This window comes from Leptinotarsa decemlineata, unplaced genomic scaffold (genome assembly GCF_025532065.1).
Source record: "Leptinotarsa decemlineata unplaced genomic scaffold, Ldec_3_MD MMD2_tig00002159_RagTag_RagTag, whole genome shotgun sequence".
Lineage (NCBI taxonomy): Eukaryota > Metazoa > Arthropoda > Insecta > Coleoptera > Chrysomelidae > Leptinotarsa > Leptinotarsa decemlineata.
Genome location: NW_027412574.1, coordinates 3,986,363 through 4,001,766, shown reverse-complemented (window position 1 = coordinate 4,001,766; position 15,404 = coordinate 3,986,363). Strand labels below are relative to the sequence as shown.

Here is a 15,404-nt window from a genome sequence, read left to right as displayed (position 1 = left end):
TCTAAGATCTCAGATCGATATCATGAGAGCTACTGCGAGTCCACATGTTTGTTTACATCGCAGAAACATGTGAGTGAGGACCCGTCCTGAAGTCAACAATGGCAAAGCTGTTCCGAATATTTCGAATGAATTGAAACTTTTATAGATAATTCCAGGCGTAAAAAATAATGAAATGTGAGTCAGCATATTCATATAATCATTTTCATCAACAGTGCAGTGCAAGCTAAAGACTAACGAGGTCTTACCTTTTAACTTGTGATTCCTAACACGGGTTGGACAATAGCGAGTATTCACTTTGTCCAGCCTTATAGGTTATTGCGTTACTATTGTGAGGTTGACTAGAACTAGTATCAGACATTTATTAGAAAACTGTTATTGCATTTTCCTGTCTTGCTTGTCTGAACACTTGAATGGATTTTGGTTCATTTCAATTGATTTTGTCACACTCATACTAGTGAATTATAGATTTCTAAAAATAATTGATAGGTGAGCAATTTTCATATTGACATTGATATTTGTGAGAAATGTTTTCACATAATTTAGTGTTTGGACTTTCATTACATATGAATCAAGATACCTGAAGGTTTGAATTTAATATTTGAGAAACTGAAAATGAAGGGTTTTTTTTTAAACTGACAAAAATCAAAAATAGGTATGGATTATATGGAATGGGCTGAAAATATTGTGATAAAAAAGTTTCAGACAAGTTTTGCTTTTGAAAGCTGCATTTAAATTGAGAAATATTGATTGTCCATAGTGGTATGTGATAGTAGACTTCTTGATTTCATTTTCATAAAAATCTTTTCACTGAAATAGTTGTTAAAGTAATCTAGAAAAATAAGTATGAATTTCAATAGGTTTTCGAATAAATTGATGTTATTACTTCATTGTGAGAAAATTGTCAAAACTCGAAAATTTTTGTAGAGTACTATAAGTGAGTATATGAAAAAATGATATGACAAAACACTAAAAGTTTATAAACACCACCGCAGACAATAACATATAATACACAATACCACACATGCATAAATAAAACCGTCATATACGAACATTGTTATTCATATTTTCTCGACACATATATATATATATAGCAGCATAAGGTAGCAGTGTTCAATAGTATGCTTGAAGACTTAGTCTCTGATAGAAATCAATAGAGTTTGGTGTCCAATAATAGCTATGCTGTGTGGATATAATTGATTCCATTTTTGAATCATCTAAAAGAACAATTCGTTCAGGCCAGTCTCAACTCACTATACTGTAGGTTAATGGACTGACACCTATCAAAAAACAACTACTCCCCTGGCTAGTACTCCTCTGTCTGATAATTTGGTTTACAGCCAGTATCCAAGTTTGCCTACTCAATTTGTGAAGATTCCATTTTTTCCAAAGAACACCAGGAACAAGCCTTGAAACGGATTTCTACCAAGAAATGAGAGTAGGATCCATACAATATTGACCAACTTTAACATCATTTTTAAAAAGACTTGAACGTACTTTCTAAAATAATAAAGACAACATTCAATATTGCTCAACAATATTCTCATTAATATAATCCAATAGTGCTCAGTTTGAAAATTTCAAACTTTTCAGTTTGGAAATGAACAGAAACTCAAAAAGAGTATTTTATTTTGTATGTCATTTTATTGTTAAATATGTTACAGGGTTCAATACAAAATTTAAAAAAACCTTTCGAATGGGGTATCACTCGACTATTATTTTCATTTGATGTTTTGGAAATGAGGATTGTTTTGAGGAGGGGGTGGTGGGTGAAGGCTTGATTTTTCCTGTCCTGAAAACTGTAATTGGAGTGTTTCACGGTGTTTTCTTTCGGTATCAAATGAATCAGGGTGGTTCGTTTCAACTAGAATGCATTGTAAATTACTCCATCAAAGTGCTATAATTTATAAAAGGCTACAATTGATCGCAAACTGACAAATTTGAAAATAAATTTTTGCAACCAGAGACAATTTCGAAGAGGAAAGTTACCTTTCATTTATGAAATATTCCTGAGACTTTTAACTAGATTGCTTTAATTCCGTGGTAATTTCTTTACTTGTTCTGAAAAATTATACATGTACGTCAGACATACAACAATCAGATTGTCCGTGAGAACAGAAATCAGATAATATCTTGAATACGTTCACCGTGAACTCTATTTTTACGACTGTGTGAATTTCTTGACCAGTTATTAGGAGAGTGAAATGGAACGATTGCCCTAGGTAAGAAGTTTCATTTTTGCTAAGATGCTTTTCATGATGTTCCGAAATGTAGATTGAGTGCGATAATTGAAGACTGAAGAAATATTAGATATTTGTTCCCTGAAGGAAAAACATGTTCATGAAAAACTACTTCTGATTAATCGTTGATATACTTGTAAATTCTATAATCTTTCAAGATTAATTCATTTTCTTTTATTAAATAGCTCAATTTTTAACATGATCTAAACTGAACACTTAGCAACTAACATATTTCGGAAAGAGTCAATGTTTCTTGATGCCTTTTCAACCTTCCATAAACTGAAAATTAAACAAATCTAAATCAAAAGAGTACAGGGTAAGTGTAATAAAGGTCAAAGTGAAGAATCGGACGAAATATTACTGCCTGATATAAAACAATGAAAGGTTTAATTGGTTAGAAACTTGTATTTATACACTAAGCCTACAAATAAATTATATATTTGACATGAATAGACATACAGAACGCTGTTGAGAATTCAGTTTACGTTCACATTTACTTTCTCACCTTAGCAATAGTAGCTACCCTCCATTTCCAGCATTACCTATCGAAAGAATATCAACTGGTGATCCCGCGATGAAAAGGAGTTATACAAAAAATTGACAATAGAGAACTTATATATTGCTCTTTCAGAAATGAGAAAGTTTATTACAAATTCAAAAAAATAATGAAAGAAGCTCTACTGAAAAAAGTATTCTATAATCTTGAGGAAGTTTACAGTGAAACTCTGCTATAATTTTATTTTACAGATGATTTCATTCTCAGTATGTATTATTTATATTTTAGTTGCTTTTTAGCTGACTTTAATGTGATTTCTTTGTATACCCACTCATTTAATCTATATTTGACATATATTTATTTTTTAACTAATTAGTATAGGATTGTTCCACTTTTGTAAATATTTAGTACATTTAAGAAGCAATCTTCAAATTGTTTTTTCCTACCATGCTTTGTCAATACGAACTTTATTTCTTAGACAATAAAGTATATTTCTCACATTGTACCCGTGCGGAGCCGGGGCGCATCGCTAGTGTTACCATAATCTTTATATTCAATATGTAGACAAAATTTACAGAATCATTTCGGGGTGAACATTTCAGTTTGCCTTTTATTACACTTCATCTGTTGACTTAGCTTTGTTTATTTCTCAGATTTTTAAGGTTGAAAACCCCAAAAAACAGCAAAAACCACGGTTATTGTCATACAATCTAATATGAAATGTAAGAGGTTTTGAACACTTTCGTTCTTTACTGATAATATGAAAGTTTCAATCTATTTTCAGCATATTTAATGAGCGATAAAATCAATTTTTCTATCAGAGTGTACCATTATGTAATTGTAAGTAATTGAAGAACGCCTATGAACAATTATGCTTTTATATTTCGACCCTCTGAGAAGTAACTCTTCACTGATTGGTAAATTTCCAAATCGTAACATGACTTCGCTCTTTCTCGCCAATGAAATAACGACTGCTTACTGTGCATTATTGTTATCATTGCAATTCGCCATTGTTTATCATCCTCCTTTATGAGCACGACCGAGTTGAACACATATTTTTCTGTCTTTGATTGCATAATATGAATGACATTACAATTTAAATAAAGTCAATTTTGTTACAAGAAGTAACATTTGTTCAAATGTATATAGGATCCTGCCTTTCGTGCCTTTCTTCTGTGTGTAAAACAAGTACAATAGGATTTATAGTTTGCCAACATTGCAAAGTTTTAGAACACCATTAAGTGTAATAGGTTAAAATGTGTCCAAATCCATAATTTTAGAAATTTTGCTAAGCAAGTGACTTGAGTGCAGAATAATTTGGTCACTCAATTCACAAAAACGATGAAACAGTTGAAAGTTAGACAGTGTTCACAATTACAGATTTTTTAGATTTTTGCTTTAAAGTAAATGCTCTCGTGTACCTATAATAATAAAATTCAAGATGAAATCACTTGACCTGAGGACTCGGGATTTTATCAAATTATCATACACATTTGCTTAGCAAATTTTATAAAATTTTGAAAACCTTTAAATCGATTCAACTTGATTCTCTCGGGAAAGAATCGTAAGTTGATAGATTTCATTTCACATTAAAATACGCAAAAGCTTGATAGACGGGGAATGTTGAGATTAGTTTCATAAAAAAGAAAAAATATTAGGAATTCAAAAAACTTAGTTTCGAAATCAAAATTTCATGATCTAGGTAAAATATTTCAAAATTATTGAAAGTTACCAATCCAGCTTACAATGAGATTTTCAATGTAAAGTTTTACAGAACAGCGAGACGTATTTTGCTATACAATAGCTTCTTAACTAGGAATGGTAAAATAATTCAACACTATTATTGTCTTTAGAACCAAAGATCTACTGCTAATAATACAATTATATAATTAATTCTAGGGATGATTTAGTTACCAGAAAAGACCCCAATATAATCCTCAATTTACTAGTCAAAACAGGTCAAACCAGGCCAATATATTGTTTGAAGGTGATTGACAATGTTTCATGATGAAAATTTCATTAGTTCGGACTTCCATTGTCTGATATATACAATGATTCGAAATCCCTTAAAGAACTAATAAAAAAGAAGAATTGAAAATGAATATCTGAAAATAACAATTATATTTAGCAAAATACCTGAAATGAAATACATGTAATAATAGAACAAACGAACAAAAAATAAAAATAAAAAAAAAGTTACGAGATTCCAAGCCAAGTTACTTCACACTATTATTTCATTTCAGGATTTTTGCCTAATATAATTGTCATTTTCAGGTATTCATTTTCAATTCTTCGGAAGTCTGAACTTATGCAATTCAGGCCAATATATTGATGATTAAATACAATGATAAGAACAAATTTAACGGAAGCTAGTGTCATATTGTCAAAGTTTGCTAGATTTTATCCAGAAAAGAGATATCCACCACAAATATCACTTCAAAGTTCAACTCGTTCTACCAGAAATTTACACTTTTTGAAAACTATTTCATCTGAATCTGTTTGAAATCTGAAATCTGTTTCAAACGAATACAATCAACTTGTTTGAAAATGTCCTTATAGGACGATACTGCAATATTTCCACATTTCATTTGGAAAACACTTTTTTTGTCAGTAAAACATGTTGAAACACTGTAATCCATCTATTGTTGCCATTTTGTCAGAAAATAATATTGGTTTGGTCCGGCTATGATAATAATAATATTGATAATAATAATGATAAAAATACAGAAAGTCTTCGCAAAAGAAGCATCGTCATAATTCAACATGATACTTATATCTGATATTCCTATTTCATTTTCAACTTCTGTCTGAAGTATCTTCCTTTCGAAACTGGAAAGTCAATAATGCGAAATTGCTTATTGTGACTAGATGAACTCTGATGATTTATTTTAGTTTAGAGATCACATGCTACCAGATGAGCCCTTCGAATTCCTCGCAATAGTTTTTGATGGTTTGTTAGAACTGTTGCTTTATCAGCAGCTGTGGTTGGAAATATTTTGAAAGAACAATAAATTATTTTCGATTTTGATAGTTCTTGTGCAAGTCTCCACTTATTTTCAGTTCACCAAATAATATTGATTGAATAGATTTGCCCCAAATTTATATGGACTCTTGCAGTATTATTTGAAAGATTATTTTTTGTAGACAAATCATTTTTTATTGGGGTGTTCCGGATTTTCAACATTTAACAATTTGAAGAAATAAATTAATGAAGGGCAAACTGAAAAATTCATCCTGGAAAGTTACAGCGTTTGTCAGAAACAATTTCAAAAAGAGGCGTTTTCAGTAATGCTTTCTTTCAAGATTTGAGAATGAAAAAGGATTATTTTCTGAAATATTAGGCGTTTCAAAAAAGCTACGTATTATAATCTTAGGTTTTTAGTAACTCATTTCATTTATTGACAAAATAAAAAATACAAGTAACTGAAAAATTATATTTTTTCAAAGGTTTATATCACACAGTAACTTTTCAGAAAGAACTTTTCAGTTTGCTCTTTATTATACACTCGAAGAAAGATTCTCTGTTAATCTATATTTATTTACTTTTTGAGATTTTTGAATGATAAAAACCCAGAGCTTATTTTGAACCACAATGAAAAGTTACTCATCTAAACTGAAAACCTCTTCGTCGCCAGATAATACACATATTGAAAGTATGTTAAATCAATAAAATATTGAACGAGGTGTTGTCATAGTTCACTTATGATTGTATCCATGTGATCAGTTCGATTTGATAGTTCCAATCAGAATACACAATAAGGTGAAGTACAGAATCAAGTATTTTTTATTTATTTCACTAACAAACTGGATTATAATATTCACAAAATGCCTGGTCAGCTGTCTATGATGGGGTAGTTGTATTTGAGTTAGGGAAATTACTTGAACTATTGTACCTAAAATTGAACTTCATTCTGATTCTATCCTCCAGAGAAGGTGGATTATTTTGCAAAATAGTATAGAGAAGTCTATAAGTAGCTCTGGCAACTACGGAAATGTTACATTTTTCTTTCCATTTCTCCAGATATTTAGATTCGATAGTACTGGAAAAGGAAAAATTGTGGAAAAAAAAGTTATTTGAATTTTATGGAAACTCGTGAGCTGTGGAAGAATGCTTTTTTCGCTGTCAACGGCATTCTGGTCATTAGGCTCGTGTTCTGCGTAGGTTATGTTGATAACTCCCCGTGCCATCTAGAAAGCGTCATGGCTACTTGTGGTTAGAATTTGAAGGGTTATCAATGTGTACTCTCAATGAGACTTTCATTCAGTTTATATCCAGCTGAAAGGCAATTTCTTCTTTCATTGTGGAGTACCTAAGGAGTACCAAATACTTTGTAATAATTCTTTATATTTGTTACTTGGTGGTCGAATTTACAAGTAAAAATGTTACTCCAATCAGCTGCGGAGATCTACTTCAATTCCCGATACAATACGAAATTATACACACCCGATAAAAATATTATCAAATATAAGTCACAGTAGAAAGGTAGGTATGGTATAAATATGTTATTATTTTGAATATATCAACTTGGCAAGATATAACAAAAGTATTATCAATAATTCTCAAGATTCTACAGTACTACATAGATAGACAAATACCACATGCAATTAGTTTTTGTTTCGACGTCTTGAATAAATCACTGATGATAAAGTTATTTAAAACTTTTCCATTAGTATACTAATAGGTTTCAACAATGGGTTCCAGTTCGTTTTTGGTAATTTTCAGTCGACACGTGTTAAATATCTTGTAATAATCACCATAAAAAATTCTATAGATATTCAACGCTATTTTCACTTTTCCACCCGTATCGAGTAACAATATAATTAAACCTAGTAGTTGGGAAATAGTTAATCCAATTACTTGATGATTGAGATGACACTAAAAAGGGTTAATCTTCTTTCAGCTCACTCAAGCTCCTTGATGACTTTTGAGGGTTGTTTCAGAAAAAAACTGGTTGGCGGATAAAACTTATAAATTCTCGCATAACACTTTTACCAATTCATATGTTCTCAAAAATGCAATAATCCACGGGTGACTAGTAATTTTAACAAACTGTTTCAAACTAATAGTTTCCCCATCAAAAACTATCCTTTTCAGGTGGACACTTAGTAATCATAAGGGGCATTTCATTATAGCGATGTCCAGCGAAAAGGGGTGATCATTGAACCATATATTTTATAAGGCTCATTGTTAAGCACCTATTTTATAGACCAGTTATTTCATGATCGTTCTTTCCGTTAGGTCAACCATAATTTACATGAACTTGAAATTTTCACTACAATACATTCTGAGTTATATTTTGTACCATGTGTTTCCTTACAAATTGATAGATTGCAGTAGTTATTTGAAAAGGTATTCACCCATTCCTATCGTGTGCGAAGTTTACATTGAATCCATCCATGTATTAATGCAATAAAAACTCACACAATGAACAAATTGATATAATATTAATGAGTGTATTCATTTCATGATTAAAAAACTGTAAAATGAATATTTCAATGAAGATATCCAAGGTGAAAATGTAGCCAGTTGGGCTGACGTTGGTGATTTGCTCTACTCACTCAAGCGACCGCTGTGAGAACCGGTGGTTCGAATCGCAAGATCGGACGATCGATTTTCACTTCCTATCGTCCAACCCATACGATAAAAGGTAAGACCCCGTTAGTCCTTAGCTTGCACAAGTTTCAACTTTTGAGAGTTGTCGTTCGTAGTGGTGCAACAGCTGGTTAACGAAAAAACAGATTTTAACAGAAATTATTACTCAGAAATCAATATTACTTGAACTTTGATCACATTATTCTGAGTTTTACTGAATTTTCTCTTTTTTTCATTTCTAATTATTATAATTTCGCAAACTCTTATAACAATTAATGATTTTACCCAAAACTTGCATATTGCAATATTGAAAATGAGGCTTCATGATAGATTTAAATATTAATAATGTTGGTTTATTTAGTAAGTATTTTCCTGTTTTGATGAAAGTCCAATTTTTCTTGAAATGCAGTGAACTATTTGAAAATACACCTAGATATTTCTTTGAAACATTTTCAATTTTTTAATTTTCTATAATGTTGGAAATTATTTGATATTTTGATTCATGTTTCAGCTTGATATTTCTCAGTAAAAAATGAATAATTCCTTTGTGACGCGAAGGAAGGAAAAGAAAATTTGGAGTCTCAAGAAACCGATTTTTGAAAGATTTAAATTTTTAGAAAAATCGAATAATGAATAAATATCAAATATGTGTACTTGACCGTAAGTCAGTTTGGTTGGGAAAAGCAATTAATATGACATTCCATGCTTCGTTTACGCGTAACTTTCATTTGTCATTGCTGATGACTTCAAGCTTGGTGAAAGCCTGGATTGTACCTACTTTAATCAAAAGATAACTGAACTATTTTCTCCACCGCCGTGAAAGAGCTCGAATCATACTACTGGTATCATGTTGAATGCCAAAATCAAATTAATATATAAATCTTTACTTATAAATAAGCGTTGACAAGTTTGAATTGTTTAAAAATCAACTAAGTATTTAGAAGACCCACATAAGGTAAACAAGCTTTTTGGCTTTCTTCTTTTTTGCAAATTAATCTCTCCTGAAAATATCTTTCCTTTCAATTCGAAATCATGAGAGGCAAAATCTATTTAAATTTTGTTTTTCCGTTAATCAGCTGTCGCCCCTATACGAACGACAACTCTCAGAAGTTGAGAAACTTTTGCGAGCCATAGACTAACGAGGTCTTACCTTTTAATGTGTGATTCCTAACACGTTTGCAGAATCATCCCAGCTTCAACCAGATAAATTCTCTCGAGAAAAAAATATCTGGTCGAGGCGGGAATCGAACCCACGGCCTTCCGATTGTGAGTCGGGTGCACTACCACCGCGACCAATTCCACAATTCTGTTTAAAATCTGTTTAAAATCTGTTTTTCCGTTAATCAGCTGTCGCCCCCATACGAACGACAACTCTCAAAAGTTGAAAAACTTGTGCGAGCTAAGGACTAACGAGGTCTTGCCTTTTAACGTGTGATTCCTAATTGAAATATAACTTCTGATAATACCTGGGAAAATGAATCAATGTCAGTCCAAACTCAGGCAAAGTAGTCTTATGTATACAACCGGGCTATTTTCGGTGTCATCTGCATCACACCATCAGTGGCCATGAATATCCTGTCAAAACTATCTCCTGTCTACACTTTCTGAAAAGGCAAGCTGGATTGACAACATACAAAATTATGCATATTTCCAACTGGATCAAACAGGCTAATGAAGATTTTAGCATAGTACTGTTTGACATTGAAAGTCACATCATTTTCGAAATGACCTCCGATATAATGCTTCGACAGTCAAGAACGACTTGCCTTATCTAGAGATAGAGGACTGAATTATTCGCAAGGAGAAAATATTAAGACCATGTGTCTGTTGCTTCCCAAACTGTTCAGAAATCAGGTTTGAATGCAGACATATACAGTCACAAGCCCAGAACAAAGATATCGACATGCCTAGGGTCCTATGCGACCGTACTTCAGGTGGTAATCTACGCCGAATAGCAACAATAAACAAAACATATGAGTCAATAAAATATTTTCGGCCAAGAGACTTGGAAGCATTTGGCTCATGTTTAGTAAGAAAATCCATTAGAGGAGAAACTTAATGAGTTGTTGAAGCCACACTGGCCTGGAAGGGGATGAAGGTTTTTGTCAGACCAGAACCTGTCATTGGCAATTATCAAACCCATCAGCTGAATCACTATTTAGAATGCGAAAAGGGTTTCATACTTCTGGCAAAATGTACTGGAAATTTCAAGGAATTTATACATTCTCACCAGAATATCACCAAATAATTTTGGATGATCTACGTTTGAATCATCATACTGTCGGAAGGTTCGTCGAGCTGTATGTATATCTGTTTGGAAGATGATAAAACAACAGGGCATATATATTTTTACTTGCTCCGTATCAAATTTGGGCAGAATTTTACTCTCATCATCTGACTTGAAAAATAATCCACCAAACAATCGACTTCGTTAGGAAGGTGAATTTATTTGGTAGATTTCAGATTGATGTGAGTCACAATAAAACCTTGATGGATGCAGTAAAAGGTTTAATGGATCGACTTACTTTTGACCCAATCCGTTTTTAATTTCTTCTTGAGAATTCAAGTAGGAAATACATGAATCTGAAATTTTCACTGCATTATATTTTATGTTCGGGAAAGGGAGCCTGTTTCAAACTCTTCTTTCGACAAATAAAAGTTGTTCATTATGATGATTTTCAATTAAATTAGTATGAACACGTCTGAGGAAGCTATTGTATGGTGAAACATGTGTTGCGATATTGTGAACTGTTTGGTGAAGATCTCACAGTATTACTTGAATATATATCAATTACATTTTTTTTAAATTAGATTACTTACTAGACCAACTAAACTGTATCTATCGATTTCACTATACAATATAAAACAAAGGCTCTTTCTGCTGTCCCTATGTATGCTTAGATAATTTCACTGATAATTTCAAAGGTTTCTAATGAGATGTCCTAAATGAACACATTGTTTGCAAACGCTGGCTGAACCCTACAATATAGGTAGATTAAAAAAAGTACTACAGTATCGTACACCTTAAAAACGTCACCGATAGTATATGTCTTAGAGATAACCCACAATAACCATTTTTTATCCTCGAGCGATTTTATGCAATAGGCAGTAATCCAATAAAGTAGTAAGTTTTAGGAATCACACGGTAAAAGGTAAGACCTCGTTAATCCCTGGCTCGCACAAGTTTCACTTCTGTGGGTTGTCGTTCGTAGGGGTGCGACAGCTGGTTAACGGAAAATCGGATTTTAAACAGATTTTTTATACATCAAATGTATTCAGTATAAATCAGTATGGCCCCTTTACAACACGTAACTAAAATGAATAGTTTTAAAGATATTATAGATTCAAAATGCAAGGACGTAGCGGTTGCGGCGGTACCGGCCGGGAGACCGGTGACGCGTGCCTATAAATAGCTCATCGAAGGCCGCACTTCGCCTTATGGCACTTTATGATCAGCAGCGATCGCACGAGTTTATATGTATATGTAGAATTGGCATTGTACCCGTGCAGAACCAGGGCGAGTCGCTAGTGTAATATAGTCCACACGTTTGATCAAATGAAGAAACGTAGGAAAATGATCGATTTTCATTTCTATTTCAATAAAGGGAAACTGTGTATGAGGGGTAATTTTTGTTGATGAAAATGGTTTTATTTCCTGAATCTATTTCTATCTATTTCAATTTCATTTTCTACCGCTCTTCGATATGAAAAACCTCAAAAATCAAAACTGGAACGACATGAAAATTAACAAGGTCCTACCTTTTAACATGCGTATCCTAAGCATGACTGAAAGATATCGCGGCTCAAAAACCGGTCACCCGTCTAAATGAAAAATTCAGACAGCCACATTTTTTTAAGCAAAATTTGGACAGGGATTTGAAATAACTTCCATCAACTTAGAATTCCGACTGTAGTTTTATTTGTGTGAACTGACATAAATTAATGATTCAAAAACCAAGTCTCGAAAACTATCTCCAACAAAAAATTTAGTTTTACTCAAGACTACTTGATGTTTTGATGATTTAACGAAGACACCACCGTAAAGATGAATGTCCAATGCTACAGAGGAATTATTGCAGTGGACTGCTACACTGGAAGTAATGATGATATGGTGCATTTGGTGAATTCTGATGACAGGATCAAATGAAAACAAAATAAAATCAAATGTGATTGAACGATGTTTTGTGAAGACAAACGGTAAAATTGTAACTGTGTGGTCACAATGATTTCTTCAAGATCCAAGAATTTTCGTAATTGTGCTTTCATTTGGATTAAACCTGCTATTTTTTATGATATATGAGAAATACAATATTGATGATAACATTAACAAATCAAATGATCATTCGGTTCTACCTGTCAGAAAATATTTTAGGTTCTCAGTATATTGAAAGCTATATTGAAGCAACGTTGGCATAAATTTTAAGTCGATTACCGAACACATTTATATTAGCCCCAAACGTTTGAATTTAGATAGGTATTTCCTTAAGCGGTCAATGAATATTAATAAGACAAGAATACCTTCAAAACCTCTAACCAACAATTGCCAGTAATCAACTGACCGTTAGGACCCATGTCTTCGTTCTTCCTGAAAAAAAATATGTTTGTGCCATAAGGTGACCACTATTACCGTGCGAACGAGGTAAAGGGTTGGACAATCTTGACTTCTCAACTCTACCCTTACCCCCTTTGCCTTTCGATAAAAAACTGTCCTGTTTGGTACAGGTAGCAGTGGACACGCGTCATAGTTTACTATCAGTGGCAAGAGGGTTATTAAAAGAAGATGCGTCACTCGTTTAAGAATTGAAGTCCACGTACCTCATTCAGATAGCTGAATATGGTAATTATATTTGATGGCACGCGATCTCTTTTTTATATATAGTTGGAAGAATGTAAATTTGAAGGGTCATTGTTGAAAAGGAATTTTTGAATCCAGTTGAAAATAATAATGATCATTACCTCATAAGTTTGACGTTTAAGGTGAGATTACACTTCAATTGTCTACATGTTTCGTTATTATTTTAATACCATCTGAACTCGAGAAATTTTTGAAATTTTTGTGGAAAATTATTCGTACCGGCTGACTATTGAAATTGAAATCAATGATCTTTTCCGGAATGTGTTTGATAGCCCAGTTTGGATTTTACGGGATTCCACGGTCTTGTGAATGTTTTATGTGATTTCATTTTTCATTTCGATTTGAAATTCAATGGAATTTTTGCGGAAAATTATGCCTACTGAATGAATAGGTTCGTCTATATGGCTAACAAACTGCCCAATCCTCAATCTAGGTATTTCGTTGCATCATTCCTATGAACCTACACTTACAATTGAGTGATAATGTTCAAGTCCCTATGTTACAAAACAAAAAAATCAAATCATATTCGTCGCAAATTGATGAATAGCAAACGGGTAATGTGTGAATCAAACAGAATTGATAAAATATTTTTTGTGTTGCGTATTACTCCTAACTCATCCGTTCACTAATTTCGAATCAAAAAAAATCTCTCTATAGCTGTATTATTCAAAACATGAACTATAAAATCTGCATAAATAAAAAACACCTATCTGAATTTTTCAACTTTTGTTTTCAATAAAATAGATGAAATAATAATGATAGTATATGTATTATATGTATGTTTATCAATTCTATCAGTATATACCTATTGAGTTTGGTCAAATTTCATTCATATACCGATTCATATCAGAAGCTATATCAAAAATACAGAAAATGGGATAATGTTAATTTTGATCACTTACAAATTATTTCTAGAAATCTAATTTTGATTTGTTTACTAAATCTGAGGAAGCAAGAGAGAACATGACAAATTGTTGGTAATTAAAATTATTATGATTTTTTTGGTAAGAAATTTATCAAAACTTGGAAGCCACGGTTTTCCCCCACTCACAACACAAACACAAAAACAACTACCAATGACATTATCGGAAAACACTTGTCACTCGCCACCTGCAGAATTATTCCAGTAACTACCTGTTAAATTCACACTTTGAATCCCAACACATGAAAAAGAAACCAATTAAAATATATCAACATAAGTCGATGTGACCTCTGACGAAATCTGAAGAGAACTGAAAGAAACTGCAAGACGAAAAACGCGCGCAAGTCTACTTGCTAAAAAATCATTAAAACTTTTTGTTATTAGAGCTTAAAGAGGTATTACTCTGTCTGGCATGACGCCGCGAATAATTAATTGAAATTTGAGGTCACGTGGAAGTGCAGAAGCGTGAGTAATGTTTTTTCTCCCTTCTTGTACTATTTTCTTTCCAGGAGATATTCAGATATATATCAATTATTAAATACTTGACTTGAGTTGGATGTTTCTTTTATGCTGGTTGAATGAGCCGCGATTAGAAATAAAAAATAATGAATATATAGTAGCAAATATATTTTTGCCATCTTGACAATTAGGTAATCACGGTTAGTAAAGAAATACAACTCACCTTGTGCAATCCGAACGGCTGGCATTTTGATTCTCATTTTGGAAATTTTTCAAATGTCCTTTTTACCGAGAAAATCAGCTGTCCATTATAAAACAAAAATCCTTTTCACTAAATCATTTCCACCAAGTCAACACTACACCGAAGAAGTCCACAAACTCAACAAAGTTCAAACACATTTAACAGAAAACGAAAAATATTTTTATCACAAAGGGCATTTATTGGTATCGGCTGAGTCAAAGGGTCAAAATATGATCTCGTACGTATGTCCATAAGATCTTCCTGGACCAAGATGCTGTGTGGTCACAGGTCCACACGCGTGTGTTCTACGGCTAGCTTGTCAGGCGATTCTCGGCCGTCCCATCGCCCATCGTCGAGTAAGATCGCATGTGTTCGTGGCTACTCACTAGCCAGCGGTCCTAAGCACCCCATGTAGAAGGGGATGATGCGCCGCGCATATGATACCGGAGTGGGGATTTTGCCCGCTGGCCTCCCGGATACGATATTCCGGTCGGCTCCGGTGTGTATGCTATATGTGATAAAACGCTTGTTTCGCGAAGCACTACTTGACAAAGTTTGCCTCGAGATTTATTGCTTCACAAACTGACTGGAATTATATTGA

The 15,404-nt window shown here is 33.0% G+C and overlaps 1 protein-coding gene across 3 annotated transcripts in view; it reads right to left on the bottom strand.

Moving 5' to 3' along the window:
- Positions 1-15,197, bottom strand: part of Cph (BCL11 transcription factor chronophage) — a 66,836-nt gene extending 51,639 nt beyond the window's left edge. Inside the window, exon 1 of one of the 3 annotated variants that reach the window (XM_023162978.2) lies at positions 14,786-15,197. In XM_023162978.2, the coding sequence (XP_023018746.1) occupies positions 14,786-14,822 (37 nt within the window). In that variant the 5' untranslated portion in view covers positions 14,823-15,197. Of the gene's footprint in view, positions 1-14,315; positions 14,447-14,785 lie in introns of those variants that run through there. The other 2 variants (XM_023162977.2, XM_074177077.1) reach the window with 2 other exon arrangements.
- Positions 15,198-15,404: the final 207 nt, after the last annotated feature.